Source organism: Electrona antarctica (assembly GCF_951216825.1).
Source record: "Electrona antarctica genome assembly, chromosome: 23".
NCBI lineage: Eukaryota > Metazoa > Chordata > Actinopteri > Myctophiformes > Myctophidae > Electrona > Electrona antarctica.
Window position 1 is genome coordinate 11,267,391 of NC_136804.1, and position 22,510 is coordinate 11,289,900.

Sequence of the window (22,510 nt, forward strand, 5' to 3'; positions counted from 1 at the left end):
CTACGGACTGCAGACATGCAGTCTGTCCCGTTTGCACTTTGCACACAGTAACAGGAATAGAATATACGGTATACAGTAGCCTACAGTATATACATTTGGAAAATGCCTTAAGAAGTGATGTAAAGTAGGCCTATGATTGGACATTTGACAATATACTGTAGGTCTACTTTTTGCTACAAAAGCCTGGGACCGAGGCTAAGTCATTCGGGGCATTAACAAGATGGAAGGGAACATTAAGTATGATTATGTAAAGTGCATGTTATCACATCATGTATATACTTTTTATTATTATTATTATTCTTTAATTTAGGACAAACTAGCACATTTTACATCGAGGTGCCCACTCTTCCTTATGGTGACCATGCAGTGCCCACTCTTCTTCTATCCTAGCAGCCCCCCCCCCCCCTGTAAACATTCAATGGAGAAGGTCTGTTCAGTGTTGGTATTATTATTGATTGAGGGGCACAAACTTTGTCTTACACAAACATTGATATGTTGTGTGTGTATATAGGAGTATATATAGAGGCTTTCAACTCTCAGTAAGAATGATGATGCACGATGATAAGGGCGCCCCTCCACAGAAGTTTACACGGATGTGATTATTAATATATGGAGTAGGCTAGACGTCCACACTGATGTCCAGTGTCCACACACATCAAACTATCATTTTTAATACATCATTGAGCAGCTAAACTGTCTTCCCCAATCCCTACAGACATTAAATTGCCTCTGGCTTATGTAATTATGGTGATCAGCTTCTGCAGGATGTTGTGCTGCGTTCTGCTATTAGATCTAGGCAATGTTTGTTTTTTCCCCAGCAAGCAAAACACAGACCCTACCATGCACAACACGGACCGCTAACGGTTAATGTTTCATGAAACTCTGTTGTTTCATAAAGCTGTATTGTTTAATGTTCTATTGTTTCCTCTCTGTCAGTTGATCGACATGTCATGATGGACACATACGTAAATGTATGCTTATTATGGTTCTTAATTGCTCTTCACTTGCATTTACAATATTGGCTATAGAGAAAACTGTGTTTTCTATTAAAGGCGCTGAAACCGATATGTTTAGCTGTATAAATAAAGTTAAAGCTCTGATCTGTAGTATTTGGTCAGTAGCAGGGTTCTCTCCGTTTCTCCAGCTCCTTTTAGTAAATACATTTGGTGGGTTACACATTTCAAGCAGGAGAGAGAACCCCACACGGAGATGTATTTATCAGCGTGTTTTAAAATGTGTCCGCAGTGCTCATTCCTCTGTTTCGACGCTTCCGAATTCACTTGTTAATGCCACCTAGATGTGGTCACTATGCTGTATCCTGTTATGAGTTCTCTGTATCCTGACCTGAAAATGTATTTTCTGTTTGCTAAAGAGCTGGAGACAGGGTGGGTCAGACCCCCCCCCCCCCCCCCCCCCCTCTCACTGAACAAACACTACTGTATGTCTATAGCAATGATTGCCATGGGAATATAGAGCTTTAATATGTTTCCACTCTATTATGAAATATTACTATCACGGTTAGTAGATATGAACGTGACTATTGTGTCCCTGAAAAGCTAGTAGTAAGAAGAAGCCAAATGCTTTTAGTGGTAGGGGAAAGCAAATAAAGATAGCAACACTGTAAAGGGTTTCTAGGGAGACCTTCACCTTCAGTACAAGTAAATTAAAAATGTATTTGAGTTAAAGTTAAAAAAAAAGTATCAAAATATACTTAAGAGTACTCTGTATGCAGAATGTCGCATTTCATACGTTTTCAAATGTAAACATCTTTTGAAAATAGCAGATCTACAAACTCGCAATGTGTGTGTGTCACATCTGTGAGTTTGGGGATGCACACGCAGATTAGACACGCCTATGGACCGATGTGGAAACAACGGTCGGACTTGCGGTCGAACATGCGCTGCTCCCGTGCTTGTGGTTAGGGTTAGGTTAGGGTTTGAGGTAGGTTGTCGGTCTAATGACAGTCAGACCAATAGTATGTCTAAACTAAAGCCTGTACCCGTGAGTTTGTAGATTGCCCAAAATGTATAGCTGAAGGGGGTAAAGTATGTTTTGTAATAATAATCCAGATGTACAAAGTATTCTGAGATTTAGTTGCAGCAAAAGGCTGCAAAATGTCAATTAAGTAATAAGTACAGTACTTGAGTAAATGTACTTAGTGCCTTTGGCAAAGAGCTACAATAGAAATGTGATCCTGATAGAGTGTTCTGTAATGTCTTGAGCACATGTATCATATTTCTCACCAATCTCTCCTGAGATTTGCAACCCAATCTGTATTCAGCCCATGTGTTTTGGTTGACACGTGGACAATTACAAGCATCTGTGTGGGAGAAAAATGACAATTGCCATAATTGTATTTTGATGGGAATATAAATAGGCCTTGATAGCTTGGGTAAACTACACTGACATTGCATTTTACAGTGACTAGAATACTAATGCATGTTTGACTTGTGCTGTGGCATTACCTGGTATTATTTAACTGACCAGATTAAGTAATATAAGAAGCCATTGCCTATTCAGTATTGTATATTTATTTTAGGTATGGCAACGTTTAAGCACATTGATTGATTGCATAAAATAGGCCTAACTTAGTTTTATTAGTAAAAGGATTGGAATAAGGCTAAAAGGATAAAAAGAAGAAAAAAGGAAAATGTGTTTCCATTGCGTTCCTCGTCCTATGTATTCAATTCATCAACATTGCATACAAATTAACACTAATACCTGAAATTAACAAATACAAACACTACAAAAGAGATGGTGAAATTACAGTTGGCTCCCCTTTCGGTGTCCTGATGTTTTTCGGGGTCAATTTAGAAAGAAACCAGTGTTACACATCCTTTCTGGATGGTGTCAGGGCATTCCACATTTTGGTGGCAGAGCAATATAATGGGAACTTTCCCATGTTTGTTCTAAATTTGGGTGGTACCAGATCATGGTCACTCCCGAGTCCCTATAGTGCTGTGGGTGTCCCTCAATATGGAGATGTAGTTTGACAAAAAACAACAACCTTTGCAATGAAAATAATCGATTGTTGCTGTAGCTTAAAGGGATAGTTCAGATTTTTTGAACTTAAGTTTTATGAAATACTTGCCATTAATATAGTGGTTGCAACTGTATTAATTGATTGCCCGAGTCCTGTGGTGGGAGTTCTGCTCTGGTTTTGGTGAAATATCAAGTAGTTCCGGTCATTTTGTGGGGGGCACTGGGGGCCACGCAGTAAAAGTAAATGAATCCACAAAACTAACGTCATTTGTATTGTTGACCTATTTCAAAAATATTAGTGCAACTTCCGTTCTTTTTTTACCCCTCTATCACACAGAACTATGTTTTTTGTGTCTATCACTACGCCCAAAAAATTGTTCCATGTGATAGAGGGGTCAGAGTTGAACGAAAGTCGCGCTACTATTTTAGAAATAGGTCAACAATACAAATTACGTTCGTTTTGTGGATTAATTTACTTTTACTGCGTGGCCCCAGTGCCCCCCACAAAATGACCGGAACTACTTAATGTTGACCAAAACCAGAGCAGAACTCCCACCATGGGACTCGGGCAATCGATTAATACAGTTGCAACCACTATATTAATGGCAAGTATTTCATACAACTTAAGTTCAAAAAATCTGAACTATCCCTTTTAACTTCAATGTGTCTTGAAACAATTTGTAGAATATGAAAACATTCTGCTCCAAGCTGCTGGAGTCACTGGTGGAATTTGCGGTGAACTGTGCACATGATTCATGCTCCTTCGTTCAAAGATGAGCCTACTGCATTTGGTGACCCCATGGACTTTCCTCTTGTGCCACCCTCAGACCAAAAGGTCAACTATGCCCACAAGATGTCTAATAATCTAAATATCAGTTTGACATATATTCGGTTAATTGCCCTGTACTATAGGGCGGGGAAGTATCTGTGTCATTTTAGATTTTGTGCCGTGCTGCAATCTTGTACATCTGCTATTTTTGAACATTTTTGAAAAATCTTGAAAGTGCGAGAACTATTTATTTAGAAGGCATTTGTAGAATCGCCCACAGGCCTTAATGGGTTTCTGAATATACAATATGTTGTCTATTGTCTGTTTTTTGCCCACCAGAGTGATGACAGTGATGGAACATATTTCATGACGGTCCTTTCATACTATTTGTGTCCTCCGACGGCTTTTATTTTCACAATTTCCGAGGGTAATCAGTGTGGCTTTGTCTGGCACAGGAAGGCAAACCATAACCCAGTGATTGTTGGGCGAGTTCAGCCAGTGTGTCAGAACCTGTCTAAGAGGTGACAGGTAAGAATTAAATAAAGATTGGCTCTCCGTTTCCAATTTAACCAAAAGGCAAATAAGATTTTATTTGCGCAGTTTTGTTTTTCTCTCCCAGAATGCTTTTCAGCATTCACCCAGCAGATTACTTACTCAGATAAGTGCTCAGTTGGGAGAGCTGTTAGGGGTTAAACGGGGTCAAAGTCGAACCGTTGACCATTACCAGACCCACTCAACTACAGCCATTTAGATCATGTCAAAGGTCATGTCTCACCTAGACACAGGATCTGGCACGAATTAGGACCTGATGGTCAAGATTACATTTGTCCCCTGAGCAAGCAGGCTGGCTCTAATAGCTCAATGGTAAAATATTCAGCACTTGCACAGGAAACCGGGTTCAAATCCGGGGTAGAAGATGAAAGTTGCATAATACAGATTTAATAAAACAAATCAAGTTATTGAACAAAATAATGGTCATACGCGGAAAATCACTATTTTTGCATGACACTGTTATGTGACCAAGTATAAATTAAATGCTAAAATGGTTAATTGATTTGTTGACATATAATAAACCAACTGTAGGTTTAACTTCAATGTGTGTATATATATATAATACTAGTGAAAACCTACTTTTCCACTTCCCAGCTGCTGGTTATCGGATCCACGATGTCAATCAAAATGCATGGAACTGTCCAGAAACCACTCAGTCGGTCTGTTTTCTCTGTGTTGCAGTCGTCACAGGCCCAGCCAAACTGGCGAAGGGGAAGATGTCGGCCATGTACAAAGATGACCAAGAGGACTGGCTGACGGTTTGTCTCAAGTACCTGCTGTTTGTCTTCAACTTCCTCTTCTGGGTGAGTTACAACTTTAAAAACGTTTAATATCTCCCTAAGAAACCAATCCATCAAGCAGTTGATTCAGAACTCTGCTGCTCGAGTCCTTGCTAATGCCAAGATGGTGGCGAATATCACTCCAGCTCTTAAATCCTTACACTGGCTCCCTGTGGCACAGGGGCCAAATTTCATAATCTGATTTTGTGGGATATTACGAAACATCTGGGAAAGGTCTGCTTTCTGTCCCTAAAACTAAAACTAAATGTGTGGGCATTAAGCAGCATTTAATTTTCATGCACCACATACAGTATGTGGAACAAACTCCATCTAACTGCAGATCAGCTGCCACTCTTGTCTATCTATAAATGCACCATCATGTCTCTGTGTGTACGTGTGTATGTACGTCTGTAATCTACGTAACTCGAGAACCGTTCGCCCCACCGATTCAAATTCGACACACACGTTCCACACCACCACAGGGAGAGCAGTGCCCGGCCTTGAGTCGGTCGGACCCACGGTTGTCCAGAATCGCCACAGAAGGCCTCTGTCCAGGCTCCGGACAGGGCCCCTGCCTGCCCAGGCTCCATATATGGAGCTGTCCTGTTCTGACATCACAATGATCTTCTGACATCTGCATAGATTCCACATTTGGGCATGCCTGACAAAGAACTCCATATGGGCATGCAAGTGACACAGACATAATACTGTAACTGGGTGGGGCATGCATTTACAACTTGCATCGTTCCAAGTAGGCCAGTGCCCAATGGGCACTGCTCTAGTTTCTATTACATCACAGCTTAAGTCTTTTCTGTCTGCTGCTGCCTTTGAATTATTTTTCTTTCTCGTCTGCACGTACATTTTTACGCATTTGGTTTTATTGCATCCTAATGTCATTTCATAATTGTGTTTCCTTTGCTTGTTTTGTATAAAGCACATTGAATTGCCTTGTTGTTGAAATGTGCTTTGCCTTGCCTTGCCTATTAACAAAACCCCCTGTTGTCAGACTGACATCTGCCAGTTTTTGGCCTATTAAGATTGGAATCATAATAGTTTTTTATCAAGTCTGAAGAGTAAATAAACCTCTTAGAAACTAGGTGTTTTGTTTTTCTTCCTAAAGATCTGGTGTCGTCGTGGCTGTTACAGGCAAACATCCTCTCTGCCTGTAAGAAAACCTTCAGCTTGTGACAAACTGCTAGACTTGATTCACGGCTGACCTTTGGATATTTAATGGCAGTCTAGCATGAAGATTACATTTTGTATTCACTTGAAACTTACACAGTAAATTGCTCTGTGTTCATTTATCCACTTGTAACTTTAAGAGTGAACAAATGGAAACAAATACCCTTGTGGGTCCACTGGCTCTCAGTAGTCTGTGCAGGCAGGCAGGCAGGCAGGCGGACAGGCGGACAGGCGGGCAGGCGGACAGGCGGGCAGGCGGACAGGCGGGCAGGCAGGCAGGCGGACAGACATGCACTCACTCTAGGAAAGGGTTCTAGAAGCACAGAAAGCCAAGGGCAGCTTTGTTTTGGTGATGGAAGGGGAGTAATGCACTGAGTTCAAACGTGTGTGTGTGTCTCTCTCTCTCTCTCTCTCTCTCTCTCTCTCAGTGCCATCCAGTGGTATTAGCGAGGTGTTTCAGCTTTTCGTGCAGGGACACACATAGGGACACATAGCTACGCAATGGAGTGGCTGCACCACTAAAAAAAACAGTAATTCAAAATTTTTTATTAGCCACTTTCCTGCCGTAGGAATGTTAACAAGAGAATGATTTGTGACAGTCCCTACTCCCTATGCACTTATTTGTCGGCTCACTCGGAGGACGGCTGGTTTTGATGAAAGTTAGGCCCAGCGCATAAGAGTGGATATCAAGCACTTCAATTTTGAAAAGCCAACACTGGACATTGTCCCAGCCTGATTCCCTGGACATTTTCCAGAGTTCAAATGTGAAGAGGCTTTATAAAGTCAACTTTATTTATAAAGCGCCTTTCAAAACATAGTTCCCTGGTGCTGTAACATGAGCAAACAAGTCACACCACACAGAGAGAGAGAGAGAGAGAGAGATAGAGAGAGAGAGAAATTATCCTTAATTGTCTCCACCAGGCCGAAGGCATGGGGAGAGAGTATGTTTTGCACTCAGTCCGTCCGTGTGTGTGTGTGTGTCCGTCCTTCCTTCCGTCCGTCCGTTACCAGCTAATCTCCGGCACCGTTAACCTGGTCGATGCCAAACTTTGTACACACACTCCCTGGATGCCAACGATGAACCTCTGCCCCACATTTTCCAGAACGGCCTGTTATAGCGCCACCATGAGGCAGGTTTTTCACATTTTTTACCTAAAACTGCACCGATCTGCGTGAAACGTTGCATACACACTCCCTAGAGGCCAAGGACAAACCTTTGACCTGCATTTTCCGCATCTGCCTTTTATAGCGCCACCAGGAGGCCGACTTTTGTAAAACACATTTTTTGATATTACTCCTCCAGATTCTGTCCAAAAATCTCACAAATCGTTACACAGTATCTCTATGGTCATGTGCTCAAGTCGGATCTGTCCGATATTTCATATTCCATCCTAATTGGCTATAATTGGTTTTCACAGTTTGCAAGATTGCCCCGTTTTGAACAAAAGCCTCAAATCATGAACGCAGCATGCAATTTACGTGAAATCTTTCACACATTTTCTTACTAGGCTGAGGAATATATCCCACCCTTTTCACATTGGCCTATTATAGCGCCACCAGGAGGCCACAACCTGACCTGCCCTGGTGGAGACCTGTGCCCCGAGGGGCACTTTTTCTAGTTAGTTTATAATCTGTACTCCGATCATTATATAAAATTGGTCTCATTTGATCACATCTATTCACGGTAAAGGGGACATCTCGCTGCGTAAAATACCGACAATGTGCAGCAGGATTCGTTTTAATCGCAGTAAAGCTTTCTGGTGTGAAGGCGACCTAAGAGACGACACTTAAAGAGTCACTTCCCCCTCATCCTCTTGTTTTGTTTATGGACCATACTGATGGTCTGGTATGTTTATGTAATTGGTTATGACTGACACTACTGATAATCATTTTCCTAAACGTACCAGGATTTAGAAGGCATTTGTAGCATCGGCTTCAGGTCTCAATGGGTTCATTCCCAAAGGTGCTGGCCTTTCTCCCGTTGCCCTTGAGACGTGCCATGTGCTGCTGCTGCTGTTTAAAAGTGGGAGTCAATGCTTCTGAAGGGAAGGGACGATGAAGGGAGCGTCTCTGACTGTGGCATTTCCTACATGAACGCTGAGGGAAACAACATGTGTGTGTGTGGGTGGGTGTGTTGGGACAGGACACGATGATCATTAACTCCCGATGTCTCATCTCCTCAAGTTTGTTTGGTTTGGAATCTTAACCGCCCTAGCCCTATTTTATAGGCTGCGTGGTACGACAGTGTCTTGTGGTGAAAATAGCACTAGCGGATCAACAAAGCTCACACATTTGAATTTAGAAATACAGACCATACTTACAGTTGGAGGCCATCGATATTGTCCTTTTCTTTTTGCTGAGGTTTGCGTGATCTGCTCAAAAGGACAGTTAACCCATTTTGGGCGGGAACCCCTTTTGGTGTTTTAAACATTGTTATAATTTAGCTATTGAAAAATAGCAGATCTACAAGCTCATAGCGCGCCACCGAGTGGCGCGCTACGAGCTTGTAGGTCTGCTATTTTTGAAAAATCGTGAAAATAATTATTTCAGAAAACTGGAGGATTTACAAGGATTTTTTTAAATTTTGAGGTCAGGCCTAAATGGGTCAAATGATAAGGGACAATATCGGTGGCACCCAACTGTACTTATATTTCTTTACTTTCTCTCTATTCACCCCACTGTTTGACTGTTTCCCAATCTCTCTCTATCCTTCCACCTCAGTTTCTCCCCTTCATTCCTGTCCTCCTCCCACTGCGTCTGGCTTGCTGTGATCTCTCTTTTCTGTCTCATTTCTATCCAGTGTCACGGAGTTCCCCCTCTATTCGTCACCTCCTGCCCTCCGGTTCTCCCTTACAGCCTTTTGTTTGAGGTTCCTTTTGTCAACAGTGACTGAGACTCGCTCCATTGACTCACTGTATCCTATGTTTCTGGCTTGCTGCTTTATCATTTTAAAGGCCCAGCTTGTCACATAAACATAAACAGTGGTGGACAAGGTACTCAACCTTGTTTACAAAGTATACACGACTGGTCAAATATTGCTCAGTCAAATTTGTACTTGAGTAAAAGTATTGGTTCTTGCTTTTAAAAAATGTGTTTGTTCATTGCGTGTCACATTGTTGTGCGGTGTACAACATAATGTATAAAATAGGGTTTATTATGGTGTGGTTAAAGTGTCATGCTTCTGTTGTCCACTGCTGCTTCATGTCATTCTATAACTTCATTCCTTTTCCCTTTGTGTCGCCCATCCTTTTCTTTCGCATTCCTTTCAAACTTCTGCTTTCTTTCTTTTTTTTCTCCATTGTATTCCTTCTTTGGAGACATTTCCCCTCTTAACCCCTGCCTCACTGTACATTTTGACAGCACATTTTCATTTCGTTTTAGTAATCAATTATTTATATTTTGGTTCAGTTGATGTTGCACTACTGTTTTTTTTAATATATATATATATATATATATATATTTTTTTTTTATGTATTTATTCCTAGATCAGTGGATCTCAAACCTTTTAATTCCATGGACCCCATCACTCTGAGAGTGTGCAAATTCAACCAAAGGCGCCCCGGGGTCCATTTGTACGCTCTCAGAGTTACAGACCTGTAGGGGTCCATTTGTACGCTCTCAGAGTTACAGACCAGTAGGGGTCCATTTGTACGCTCTCAGAGTTACAGACCAGTAGGGGTCCATTTGTACGCTCTCAGAGTTACAGACCTGTAGGGGTCTATTCGGAACCCCCTCAAGGAATCCTGAGTCCCAGGTCCCCACTTTGCCCTAGATTTTTATTTTATTTGTATTTTTTTATTACACGTTATCGGATCGGTACTCTGTATCTACCCAAGATATGGGCATCGGTGTGGGGGAAGGAACAAAATGGTACATCTCTAGAAATGAACACTCTCTCTCTCTCTCTCTCTCTCTCAGGTGGGCGGGGCCGCAGTACTGGGCGTGGGCGTGTGGACCCTGGTGGAGAAGAGTGACTACCTGAGCCTGCTGGCCTCCAGCACCTTCGCCGTCTCCGCCTACATCCTCATCCTGGCGGGCAGCCTGGTGGTGGTGACCGGCTTCCTGGGCTGCTGCGCCGTCATCCGCGAGCAGAGGAGCTGCCTGTCCACGGTGAGAATCGTGCACACGTCGTGGGGAAAGTAACCAAGTGCATACTTAAGTGCAATTCTTTTTTTAGGTGTTTGTAGTTTACTTGACTATAATTCCAACATCCGATGCCTTTTAAATTCCACTCCACTATACATCTTAGGATCGAAATGTTGTGCTTTTAACTCCGCTACATTTATGGATTATTATTCCAAAACATACGTACATTAACCTCTGTGGACTGTGTGCTTCAACACGATCGCACAGTGGGTGGATTTTGGGCCCATGGGATCAGCCACGCTGCGGAGAACAATATGACACCGGGCGGTAAATTGTGCATTTATATAGCGCCTTTTATCCAAGGCGCTATACATAGATTGTGCATTACATTCACCCATTCACACACCGATGGTGGCAGAAACCATGCAAGGCACCAACCAGCACATCAGGAGCAATTAGGGGTTCAGTGTCTTGCTCAAGGACTTTGACACTAACTCTGGGGGAGCCCGGGATCGAACTGGCAACCTTGCGGTTACCATCCGGCCACTCTACCCCTGAACCACCGGGCGGCAATGCAGGAGTTGACTGGGAAATTGTTTCCTCTGGAGGTCCGGCCTGGGACATGCCCACTGAGTGGTTGTTGGAGGGGGTTTCGAACTTAGGATGCCTACACTACTCCTTGGGCCTATGGAATGCTGGGTGACATTACATGCTTGTTGTATCGTGACTGAGGACATATGCCTTGATTTTGTTAACTTTGCTGTGTGTGTGTGTGTGTGTGTGTGTGTGTGTGTGTGTGTGTGTGTGTGTGTGTGTGTGTGTGTGTGTGTGTGTGTGTGTGTGTGTGTGTGTGTGTGTGTGTGTGTGTGTGTGTGTGTGTGTGTGTGTGTGTGTGTGTGTGTGTGTGTGTGTGTGTGTGAGTGAGATAAACTGGCATACTCCTTTGCACCCCTTTTCAATTTGGGTAGAAGGATATTGTATTATTATATGATATTCTATTGTTGTGGTCCAGCTCTAGTGAGTAGTATTCTGTATTGAACCATTGTATTTTCATCTCATTGTTTTTAAACACTGCATCTCTTGTTAATCTGGTCGCAGTTAGAAAATGATGATCCATGCTTTGTGCACTGAGGAGACCATTCATCTGCTATGGTCTAGTCGCTTTCCATGACATTTTGTTGTCATTTATATGTCCTCCAGTAAGTGGACCTTTGTTTTGCTTTTGTGGCCTCTATTTTGGGACGAGGATTGAAGTAGGGATGGGTCAGAATGAACTGTTAATATATTTTTGACTAAGTACCTACTGTGTGTGCAATACCATTTAGATTTCTAATGACCACAATGAGAAGATTAATTTATTACATGGATTAAAGTTCTCAGTCGCCATGGCTGATTTCAGTCATTTGGATTCCATAGAAGCCCCAGCATGTTTGCCCACTGCCAGTAAACCTAGACCACTGGGTACTTGCGTCTTGGAAAGTCTCGTGCGTCTTCTCTTAAATCTAGGGGGACGCGTTCTAGCATGCATGCGCATGCACCGTTCCGTTCCGTACCTGCGTGTGCACGTCACAATGTTTTGGTACCATGGCGTGGTACTACGTTCTGCGCCGACACTTTGGGCTGTATTGCCAGCTTTTCCGATGCTGGTATTGGAACAACTCTAGCTGTAACATGTGACCCTGGTGCAGGGGTGGGCAACTGGCGGCCCGGGGGCCACATGCGGCCCCCACCTTCACTTAATGTGGCCCTCAGGTTAATGTCAGAAAACTGATATAATATTGGTTTCAGCTGTTACAATTCTACGACATGCAAACATGACCCGCTTTAATTACTTCAGTCTAAATTAGTAGCTCAATGCTCAACACATGTATAATTAAAGGCATTTGGAATTACATAAAAATGTTCATTTTCAGGATTCCAATTCAAAAATAGCAAAAATGTAAGATTTCAATTCGAATATAGCAAAAATAGCCGATCTACAAGCTGCGACACGTTTTGAGCTTGTAGATCGGCTATTTTTGCTACGACTGTAATATATGGCCCTAGGGTGTGAGTGTGGAAATATAGTGGCCCACTCCATCTTCAAAGTTGCCCACCCCTGCCCTGGTGCTTCATGCATGAGGTCCGGTACTGCAGCGCAGCATGCTGACAAATGACTGTGACAGCAGCTTCACTGTCCTCGTTATTTTCTAGAGACTGGACCCAGTGAGAGGAGGCGAGTGCTCGCTGCTGCAGGTCTATTTATAGCTCCATCTATTCTACAGTATCTCTAGCTCAGTGGTTCCCCAAACTGGGCAGGTCGAGGAGACCCAAAAGAGAGATTAGACGTTTGCCCGAGACTCAAAAACGACTGAAAATAGCAGATCTACAAGCACGCTTCGCGCCACGCTGCGCGCTTGTGGATTGGTCCGAGACTAGTGATGTACCGATGAGACATTATGGCTGATATCGATATCCGATTATAATTAATTGCTGTTATGGCCGATATAACCGATGTCGAAATGATCTCATTCTTTAAGAAAATATTAAAATAAAATAAAAATGGCTTATAAAAATGTTCCAACTTGTTGACTCTTTTGAAAGCTTCCCCAGAAAGCACTGATATAATTTGCAGCCTTCGTCATTAACGAAAGGCTTTTTAATTTATTTTTCAACATAATTATTATGAAATAAAATATCTGCTGTAACCGATATAATTTTACCGATATATCCGTTTAATCCATTGAGACCTGGAACGCATCCATGTCACGTTAGCGTTTAACCACATTAACCATTAACCCATTTTGGGCGGGAACCCCTTTTGGTGTTTTAAACATTATGTTATAATTTAGCTATTGAAAAATAGCAGATCTACAAGCTCATAGCGCGCCACCGAGTGGCGCGCTATGAACTTGTAGGTCTGCTATTTTTGAAAAATTGTTAAAATGTGCCTCAAATCTTTCCGAAAATTGTCATGATTTAGATTTTTTTTTTAAATTTATTTCGACGTCAGGCCTGAATGGGTTAAGGCCAATACCGATGTTTGCCCATTAATCTCCCATCACTATCCGAGACCCATACTGTATGAGTCCCGACCCACTGTTTGGGAACCAGTGCTCTAGCTGTGAGAGCTGTGGGATCTGTTAGAGCAGTGGTTCGCACATTTTTGTAGTAAAGTGTAGATTGACAGGAAACGGGGAGGGAGAGACGGCGAGTGACACGCAGCAGCGTTTGTTGGGCTCAGGAATCGAACCTGTGACTCACTGTCAGGCTTCCTAGAGCCCAGACGTGGTACGCACCTTAACCGCTAGGCCATCGGCGCCCCGCTGTGAAGTTGGTGGTTAGATCTGATGTCGCTATTGAAGCTGTTTTGAAACAAACCACCTGGAATAATGAAGTGAAACGCAATGTAAATTCAGGCTTGGTGTCGGGCAGACTCGGGCTACTAGAAAACCAACAGCCTACTGAAATAAGACATGAATAACTGTACACTACTGTACTATCATGGGTTTCCAGAAGGTGTCGTCATCCATGCTTCCGGTTCAGTTTAGATTGGCTCGACAGCAGATTAGAACCGGAAACACATGATGATGTGTCACTATGCGTTCCAATCTGCTGCTTTTAGAAAACAGCCGGTCTGCAAGCATACAGCGCATCGTAATGCGACGCATTGTGCGACGCATTGTTTTGTAAAATTCACGTCAAATTCCCTCTTATGGGGGTGCATTCCTGGCACAAAATCTATTCATCACAACACATCCATTTGGGGGTCCTTGACATGAAAATATTCGTGTTTCAGAACAGAACCCCTGCCTTACACTGTATGCACTGAATCGAGAATCGTTTTTGAATCTTGAATTGCACTGAATCAATTTTGAATCGAAGCATGAGTTGAGAGATGCCCCTTTTAATAGCAAAAGGGTGTTTTCTCGAGAAACGACCGCTTTTAGACGTGTAAATAGCAAACCGAACGATGCGGCCTGTCACCTCACCATGTCGCGTCCTGCAGCACGTCTGCTGCTGCCGCGCGACCGGCTGCGATGTAACATCTGGCCTCGGGGCTCAGCGACAACGCTGCTGCTGTCAGAACACAGGCTGCCTGACAGGTGGGCCTAATTAGCTCTCTGCACACGTGTTAATTAGCTCTCTGCACACGTGTACACATGCTTATATTGTTGCTGTCGGGGCAGAAACCTCTTATCTCCATATTTTAAATGTCTTAAAACATGAAATGAAACTTTTCCCATTTTATTGTGTGCTTTTTGGGCTCCCCTACATGTCTTATATACAGTTGGGTGCCACCGATATTGTCCCTTATCATTTGACCCATTTAGGCCTGACCTCAAAATTTTAAAAAATCCTTCTAAATCCTCCAGTTTTCTGAAATAAATATTTTCACGATTTTTCAAAAATAGCAGACCTACAAGCTCGTAGCGCGCCACTCGGTGGCGCGCTATGAGCTTGTAGATCTGCTATTTTTCAATAGCTAAATTATAACATAATGTTTAAAACACCAAAAGGGGTTCCCGCCCAAAATGGGTTAACTGTCCTTTTGCGCAGATCACGCAAACCTCAGCAAAAAGAGTATACCCACAAATACTCAGTTTTGAACAATCAGGTTTTCTCATCATAATTGGGTTTTTATGTATAGTGGTCTCACAACAAGCCAACTGATTTGGTGCCAGCACTTCGCCAATAGAAGTCTATGTAGAGGAGCCGTCATTAGACCGGCTCCATGAAGTGAACTTTGAGTTGTTGTAACTCTGTCGTATTTCAATGGCTCTGGTCCGGCTTCCCCTCCCGACAAATAGACGCCCGACAAAGCAATGCCGGATGCACCATGGTGGGTTCGAACCAGTAACCGTTTTTTTGTCATAATGAGGTTTCCACCGACAGAGACGATACCCCATGTTTCAGTTTAGCCTGAATTCATACTTAACGTTGCAAGATGGTGTCGTGTGCTGCTGGAAATAGTCAACCTCCAATCTCACAACATGTTGTTGATGCAATGTGTATGTGACATTGTAGGTCTTCTATTTTTGGCACGCTACGCATCATAAATTAAGCATCAGGCAACAAGGCCTTCGTGTTTCTGTGTGTGAGTTTGCATAATATACAGCAATTTTATGTGTGTCGTCCCAAGTTTCCACATGTCAATTTGCTCCTGCGAGCGATTAGTTTTGATCGGTTGCTCACTAAGAGGCAACCTGTCAAGTGTTTTTCACCGCGTGGGCGATTGCTCTACTCTCCTGTCTCCGTAATTACTACCCGCCCGCTAGTTCACCCCAATGGTTCTGCGCTTCACTAATTAAGTAGCCAGAATTAGCTCTCCGAATCATAATTTTTTTCATTTCCCGTCGATTCTACACTACAACGTTGACAGCATCTCAGTTTAATTAAGAGGGGGTTGTTTTTCTTCTGAAAAACAAATGCATTTTTGTTGTTCTTTTTCTTTCTTGCTTTTTGTCATAATGAAGTAAACAATGTTCAAAATGTTTTGAATCTGCACAGATCTCTTGATTGATTGTTTTATAAAGCTCATTAAAAGACTAACCAGGGACATTTTAACAGCATTTCCTTGCTCTTTTCACCGCAAGACCTGCACCCCCCCCCCCCCATTCACACTTACAAGCTTACTAACCGTTGTGGCCTACAAGCTTACCCGTTGAGAGAGCCGCGATTGTGTGACAGATCATAAATTAGGCACAATTTTACACACAACAAATTCACTTTGTTGGTTGTCTCGTTTTTGTGGCGCTGTGCTATCTGTACACACAGTTCTAGGAAACTTTTAATGAGTTGTCGCAATGAGTGAATTACTTTCTTAACCCATTAAAACCGTGTCAACCGTGTAAAATCTGTGTCATTTTGGACTATCTATATTTTAACCGCTTTAACCATTATTTTAGTCTTTATATATATAATTTTTTACAGCATTTTTAACTCAAATCTTTGCTTCTGGGAGTCCCTGAAACTAAATATGTGGCCAAATTCATAATTGTGGTGGTCCTTGACATGACAAATTTGAGCTTCATATAGCAACATACGTACATGTTTCAGAAAATATTTGTAGAATCTGCCTCGGGTCTTAATGTAATTTTAGGTCAGCTGAGGTTTAAATAGAACATGAAGTGTTTTGTTTATAAAATGGTCTCTTTGTCTGTGTGTGTGTGTCTCTCTCTCTCTCTCTCTCTCTCTCTCTCTCTCTCTCTCTCTCTCCCCCTTGTCTCTCTCCCCATCTACAGTATTTTTCCTGTCTGCTGTTCATCTTTCTGATTGAGTTGGTGGCTGGTGTCCTGGCCTATGTCTATTACCAGAGGGTAAGTAAAGTACCTGCTATACTCTTACTCAATTCATTCATTTCAGTAACAGGGGGGACATAAATCTTTTCAAAATCACACTTGTGTGAAGCGAGGGGCACTTTTATCATCATACATCACATTCCGTGCTCAACCAATGAAATCATCACATTCCGTGCTACAAACACGGCTCATACACACAAACACACAAAGCTGTGCATAGGAGGGGCTAGCGGCCCTCAAAAATGTCTTGCGTCATTAAATTATAACTTTAACACTTATACCGTCTGTGAACGCCGCGCGTCCGTTATTTTCAATTAACCTATCCCACACCGGCGGCGTCAGACGTGCGCTGGCGCGCGTTCACGCCTCGCCTGACGCGCCGATACGCCGCTGTTCTATTTTCCAGGCGTTGCCGCGCGGCCTCCATCCGGGAATCCGTGGGCGTGGCTGGCCAGCCGCGCGGTAGCGCGCCGCGTCCTGTGGGTGTTGCTGTGCGGCTATGACGCGGGGCAATACTGTGCCCCGTTGCTGCGCACCCGCTTCACAGACGGTGTATGTTGTGCATCACTGTTGAGTGAAACGATGTTGCACATCACCTGGAGACCCCCCTAAAATAATTTGGGGGACCCCCTGGCGGTCCTGACAACCAGTGTGTTTGATGTTATTCCACTGTCATGCAGGAAGACGGTTGTGTCTATTCAACAGAAGCATCAGTTTCATGTAATTATTTTTCTTGTCTAATTTCTCGCCTCTCCTCCTATCCACCCCCCACCCTCTCTTTAAACCTCCATCTATTCCTTCTTCTAACGTCGCTCCACCCTCTCCAGCTGAGTGAGGAGCTCAAGCAGCATCTGAATCACACCATGACGGAGAACTACGCCCAGCCAGGGAGAGACTCCATCACCATGGCCGTGGACAGACTACAGCAGGACGTACGTACGCACTACATTTCCCATCAACCAATCAAATATAGAGCCCTGAGGGACCCCAGTCAAGTCACATATTCTTTGTATATGTGGCACAATTTACTATTGTTTGTACCGATGCCATTTTTTTACATATCGATTCCGATACCCATAACTTGTGTATCGGTCGATACCGAGTACCGGTCCGATAACCAGTGTGTAATTTAAAAATAATCCAGGAGTCCAGGAGGAGCTCTCTGGGTTCTTTGAGAGTGTACAAATGGGCCCTTTTTGGTCCATTTAGTTCCATTTGTACACTTCCAGAGTTATGGGGGACCTTGCAATTAAAAACCTTGATCTAGGACTACAGTTAAATGTAGTGCAGCTACACGTTAATACAATAAAAATGTAAATAGTACAGTAAGCGTATAAAACAGTAGTGCAACATCAACTGAAGTATTCAAAATAATTTGATTTTGAATGACATATCATCCTGTGATAAATTACATTTATGGCATAGAATAGACTGACATGCTCGCATGCCCAGCATGTATCAACCTTATTCATAAATGCGTCTTGGTGGTATTCCTCTTCACATGAACCTTCCAGTTCAAATGCTGCGGCAGCAACAACTTCCAGGACTGGAGGCAGAGTGCCTACATCTCCTCTCTGGGGGCCGAGAGCAGACTGGTGCCCGACAGCTGCTGCAAGACCATCACCCCCCGATGTGGCATGCGAGACCACCCGTCCAACATCTACAAGGTGGAGGTCAGTGTACACACAACACGACAAATGCATATTAAACATGCATATAATATTTTGAGAGACACTGGTTTAAATAACATTGAGGAAGGAAGCCCAAATAAGTAACTACACTTTAGAAGCAACTACCAATATAGCGACTTTACAGAAAAACAAGCCCAGAGTCTCTTATAATAAGCGAACATGGCAACACAGACCCTTGAGCTCACTTTGTGCTTTGTGGTTTTCCTTTTAATTCTTTCTTTCCCATGTCCGTATATATACGCACCCCGATGCTAGGTGGCGTCATATCCCAGGTCCGTATACCGGTATACGTACCCCAACATTTACTCTGTCTATAGAATGGTTGATTCCAACTGCAGCGTTTAACATTGGTCCGGTTCCTATGGCAACGCCCCACCGCTGGGATTGAAAATATAATCACGGTGTAAAGCAGCTGAAAAGAGGATTTTCAAACCTCCATAAGTCGGACTCCAGGAGAGCTGTCCTTGGTGGTTCTTCTGCCATCCAAATTTTGGATTTCATTTGTGCCTTTGTACTGCGACACTCCCGCCATGTAAAGGCTTCTGACGCGCGCGTGTGCGCGTGCGCGTGTGTGTGTGTGTGGCGGACAAACTCCGACTTCTAAAGTGAACTCGTATGGTGGCCGCTGGAACTGGGGTTTATGCTAGCAGCAATAAATGAGTTGAAGGGAAACATCACTCTATGTCACAATTATCTCTGTATCATCGCTGTTGGGCAGAAGAAACCTTGGATCGTCATTATTACATTATAGTTTCTCATACATTGATGGCCAGTTGCAGTGGTTCCCAGATTGTTTTTAATTATTTTATTGCTGGCTAGCAGTTAGCATTCATGAAGTTCCCAATGCCACCATACACGTTCACTTTAACCCATTCTGGGCGGGAACCCCTTTTGGTGTTTTAACTAAGCATTATGTTACACTTTAGCTATTGAAAAATAGCAGATCTACAAGCTCATAGCGCGCCACCGAGTGGCGCGCTACGAGCTTGTAGGTCTGCTATTTTCGAAAAATCGTGAAAATGCGGCACAAATCTTGGAATATATATATTCTTTCAGAAGACTTTCTTTTTTCATTTCGACGTCGGGTCTAAATGGGTTAAGAGTCAGAGTTTGCCCGCCCCCCACACACACTCACTACACACACTCTAGTATCATTGGCACAAGCACACACTGTTTACCTTTCGTCAGAAGCGTTGACATGGCGGGAGCGACGCGGTACAAAGGCACAAATTAAACCCGACATTTTGGATGGCAGAAGATCCACCAAGGACTCCTGGATTCAGAAGATCCACCAAGGACTCCTGGATTCAGAAGATCCACCAAGGACTCCTGGATTCAGAAGATCCACCAAGGACTCCTGGATTCAGAAGATCCACCAAGGACTCCTGGATTCAGAAGATCCACCAAGGACTCCTGGATTCAGAAGATCCACCAAGGACTCCTGGATTCAGAAGATCCACCAAGGACTCCTGGATTCCGATTTATGGACGTTTGAAAATCCTCCTTTCAACATAACTGCTTTAAACAGTGATTGGACTTTCCGTCCCATAGCTGGAGCGGTGGGGTGTTGCCATAGCAACCGGACCAATGTTAAAAGCTGCCGTGGGGCTCAATCAACAAAAACAACTAACTGGCGACCCATAAAATTGGCCCTTGACCCCAAAATGGGTCCCGGTCTAGTGTTTGGTAACCACTGCCCTATTGTATACTTTGCCGTATTAAATTGTCACATAAAAGTTTATTAAAAAAACAAAAAAAACAAACATTGTATATGGAGATTCAAGACACCTGCCTGACGGTAATGCTATTCCATTTGTGCAACTGAAATGAGAAGAGTTGAATGGTAATTTTCTGGTGTGAAAACACGTCAAAAGGCTACACTTCACTTTTCCCTGACAGCGTGAACGTCTGGAAACGAATAAAAGATCATGTAGACGTAGAGCATTTTTGATTGTCTTTTGCTGCGAAAGCAGCAGACACACTTCACACTTACACACTGTTTCTGAGATTTGAGATTCATGAAATACTTGCATGTTATTGTTGTATGTGAAAGTATGTCAACTGAAGAGATGTTCTGGCAGAAAAAGAAATCAATCGAAGAAGAAAACAATCTTGCAATGGAAGTGTTGGACTGTTGGTCACATACAGAAATACAGACTCATCATGAAACATTATTGTGTACCTTTTAGAATTTAGTTCCGTTACACATACCTTATTTAAATTGGAGATGTACTGATACAATCTTTTCCTTCTTGATACCGATTCTGAACTTGCGTATCGGTCGATACTGAGTACCTATGCGATACCATTGTGTAATTTGACCCATTCAGGACGGGAACCCCTTTTGGGGTACTTATTGCTATGTACAGTATATAGCAACATATCGGCCTTAGTCCTAAACAGGTTAAAAATGCTTCTCAAAGTGAGGTCCAGGGACCATCTGTGTTCCTTGAGGGAGTTCCACATGGACCCTTACAGGTCTGTAACTCTGAGAGTGTACAAATGGAACCAAATGGACCCTTACAGGTCCCCTTGCAGCCATCTCTATAGCCCAGACTTTGAAGATCTGTGCTATATACTGTAGGCTACTACAGGTGTCGAGAGTTCTGACCTCTTTAGACTTGGAAGTAGGTGAAGTTGTGCCACAAAGTGCTGCTCTGTACATAACAGAAAGCCACACGCAGTGGATGTTCTTCCTTGGATGGAAGCCAGTGTCTGATGCAGAGGAAAAACTTCAACCTCAACTTTATATGCCCCCAGAGAGGGCTGTTGTTTTTTTGCTGCAAGACAGATATAAGCCGGTAGAATTCAAAAGACTACCTTCCCAATCTAGTATCCCATACAAAAAAAATATATGTTTACTGTAAATGCTGCATACAGAATAATAAAGTGCTCAGTTTCAAGTTCTACATGTCATCAATAGAAACATAATAGTTTGAACAGCGTTGTGTAAAATGAGCATAGTCATCAATGTCACCATAAAAAAACAAAGTCAACGCAGTTAGCCACGGTCACTGGCTTCACTGTCATCTGTGGGCCCACGGGTTGAGAACTGCTGATCTGACACAATTATTCCCTTTGACCCGGCAGGGCGGTTGCATCACCAAGCTGGAACAGTTCCTTGCGGACCACCTGTTGGTGATCGGTGCGGTGGGCATCGGAGTGGCGTGTCTGCAGGTGAGTGAAGCCTCACAGCACTGGAACCTCAAGACGTTATACATATATGTTGTGTTCATCTGGAGGGCGCTGTTGTATCCTCCTCCTTACCAGACTTGAGAATGGTCTCCAACGGTCTCTCTACAACCCTATTTTTTTAGTAAGATATATTTTCATACAAAGTGAATGAGGTTGTCGGGTCCCACACACGTCCACGAGATCAGGGTGTTTGCCTTTACTTTTGGAGTTCTGCAAAACATTGCCACTCATTGTTCAAAAGAATGCAAAACCCAGGCACACATTTTAGGCTACTGAAAATAATACGTTTTCCAGGTAAGTCCAACTGTAATGCACTCATCTTGTCATGTCGCCCTATAGCCTCCCAGCGATCATTATCCTATTCCATTCGGGGTCATTTCCCTCGCTGTTTCAGAAGCTCCTGAGCTTTTAAACCTCACAGAGCCCGGGGAAGTGGATGTTGGGTTTCTCGGTAATAAATCTTATTAATTCAGGAGATGTCCGGCTGCTATCCAGAGATGCTTTTCTGTAAATACATTGGAGTGAAACTGGACACCACCCAAACGTGTATCGATCCTCCTAACACCACGGCATTTCTTAACCCATTGAGACCTGGAACGCATCCATGTCACGTTAGCGTTTAACCACATTAACCATTAAATGGCTTCTTTGTTTGGCCTGTTGTTCCTTCTGTCTGAAAGGCTGTTGTTCTAACGTCAGGCAAAAGAAAAACCCTTCCTGTCACATATCAACTTTCTGGAATACTGAAAAGCTAGGAATGAATTAATAATCCACCTCTGTAAGGTTCCAGGATTTGAAATAAAGACAAGCCTTCTCTGTTCAGCTTTGAGATTGGCTTGCTAGCTACCTGTACCTAGATATATTGTTGATTAGCCAAGTTATTAGTATCTTAAATAACATGGTTAACCTTTGCTACTGTATCAAGTCTACAAGATAATATTAAACAGCTGACCATTATGTACACAAGTATACTGAAATACTGTAGGCTTGTCT

The 22,510-nt window shown here is 43.1% G+C and overlaps 1 protein-coding gene across 5 annotated transcripts in view; it reads left to right on the forward strand.

Moving 5' to 3' along the window:
• tspan11 (tetraspanin 11) overlaps positions 1-22,510 on the forward strand; it is a 109,683-nt gene that overhangs the window by 775 nt on the left and 86,398 nt on the right. For all 5 annotated transcript variants that reach the window (XR_013789002.1, XM_079494539.1, XM_079494537.1 and 2 more), the window contains exons 2-7: positions 4,985-5,106; positions 10,183-10,374; positions 16,575-16,649; positions 17,459-17,563; positions 18,146-18,304; positions 21,413-21,499. Coding sequence is in view for 4 of the 5 variants with exons in the window: in XM_079494539.1 (XP_079350665.1) it covers positions 5,020-5,106; positions 10,183-10,374; positions 16,575-16,649; positions 17,459-17,563; positions 18,146-18,304; positions 21,413-21,499 (705 nt within the window). In the remaining variant the exon portion in view is untranslated. The remainder of the gene's footprint in view (positions 1-4,984; positions 5,107-10,182; positions 10,375-16,574; positions 16,650-17,458; positions 17,564-18,145; positions 18,305-21,412; positions 21,500-22,510) is intronic.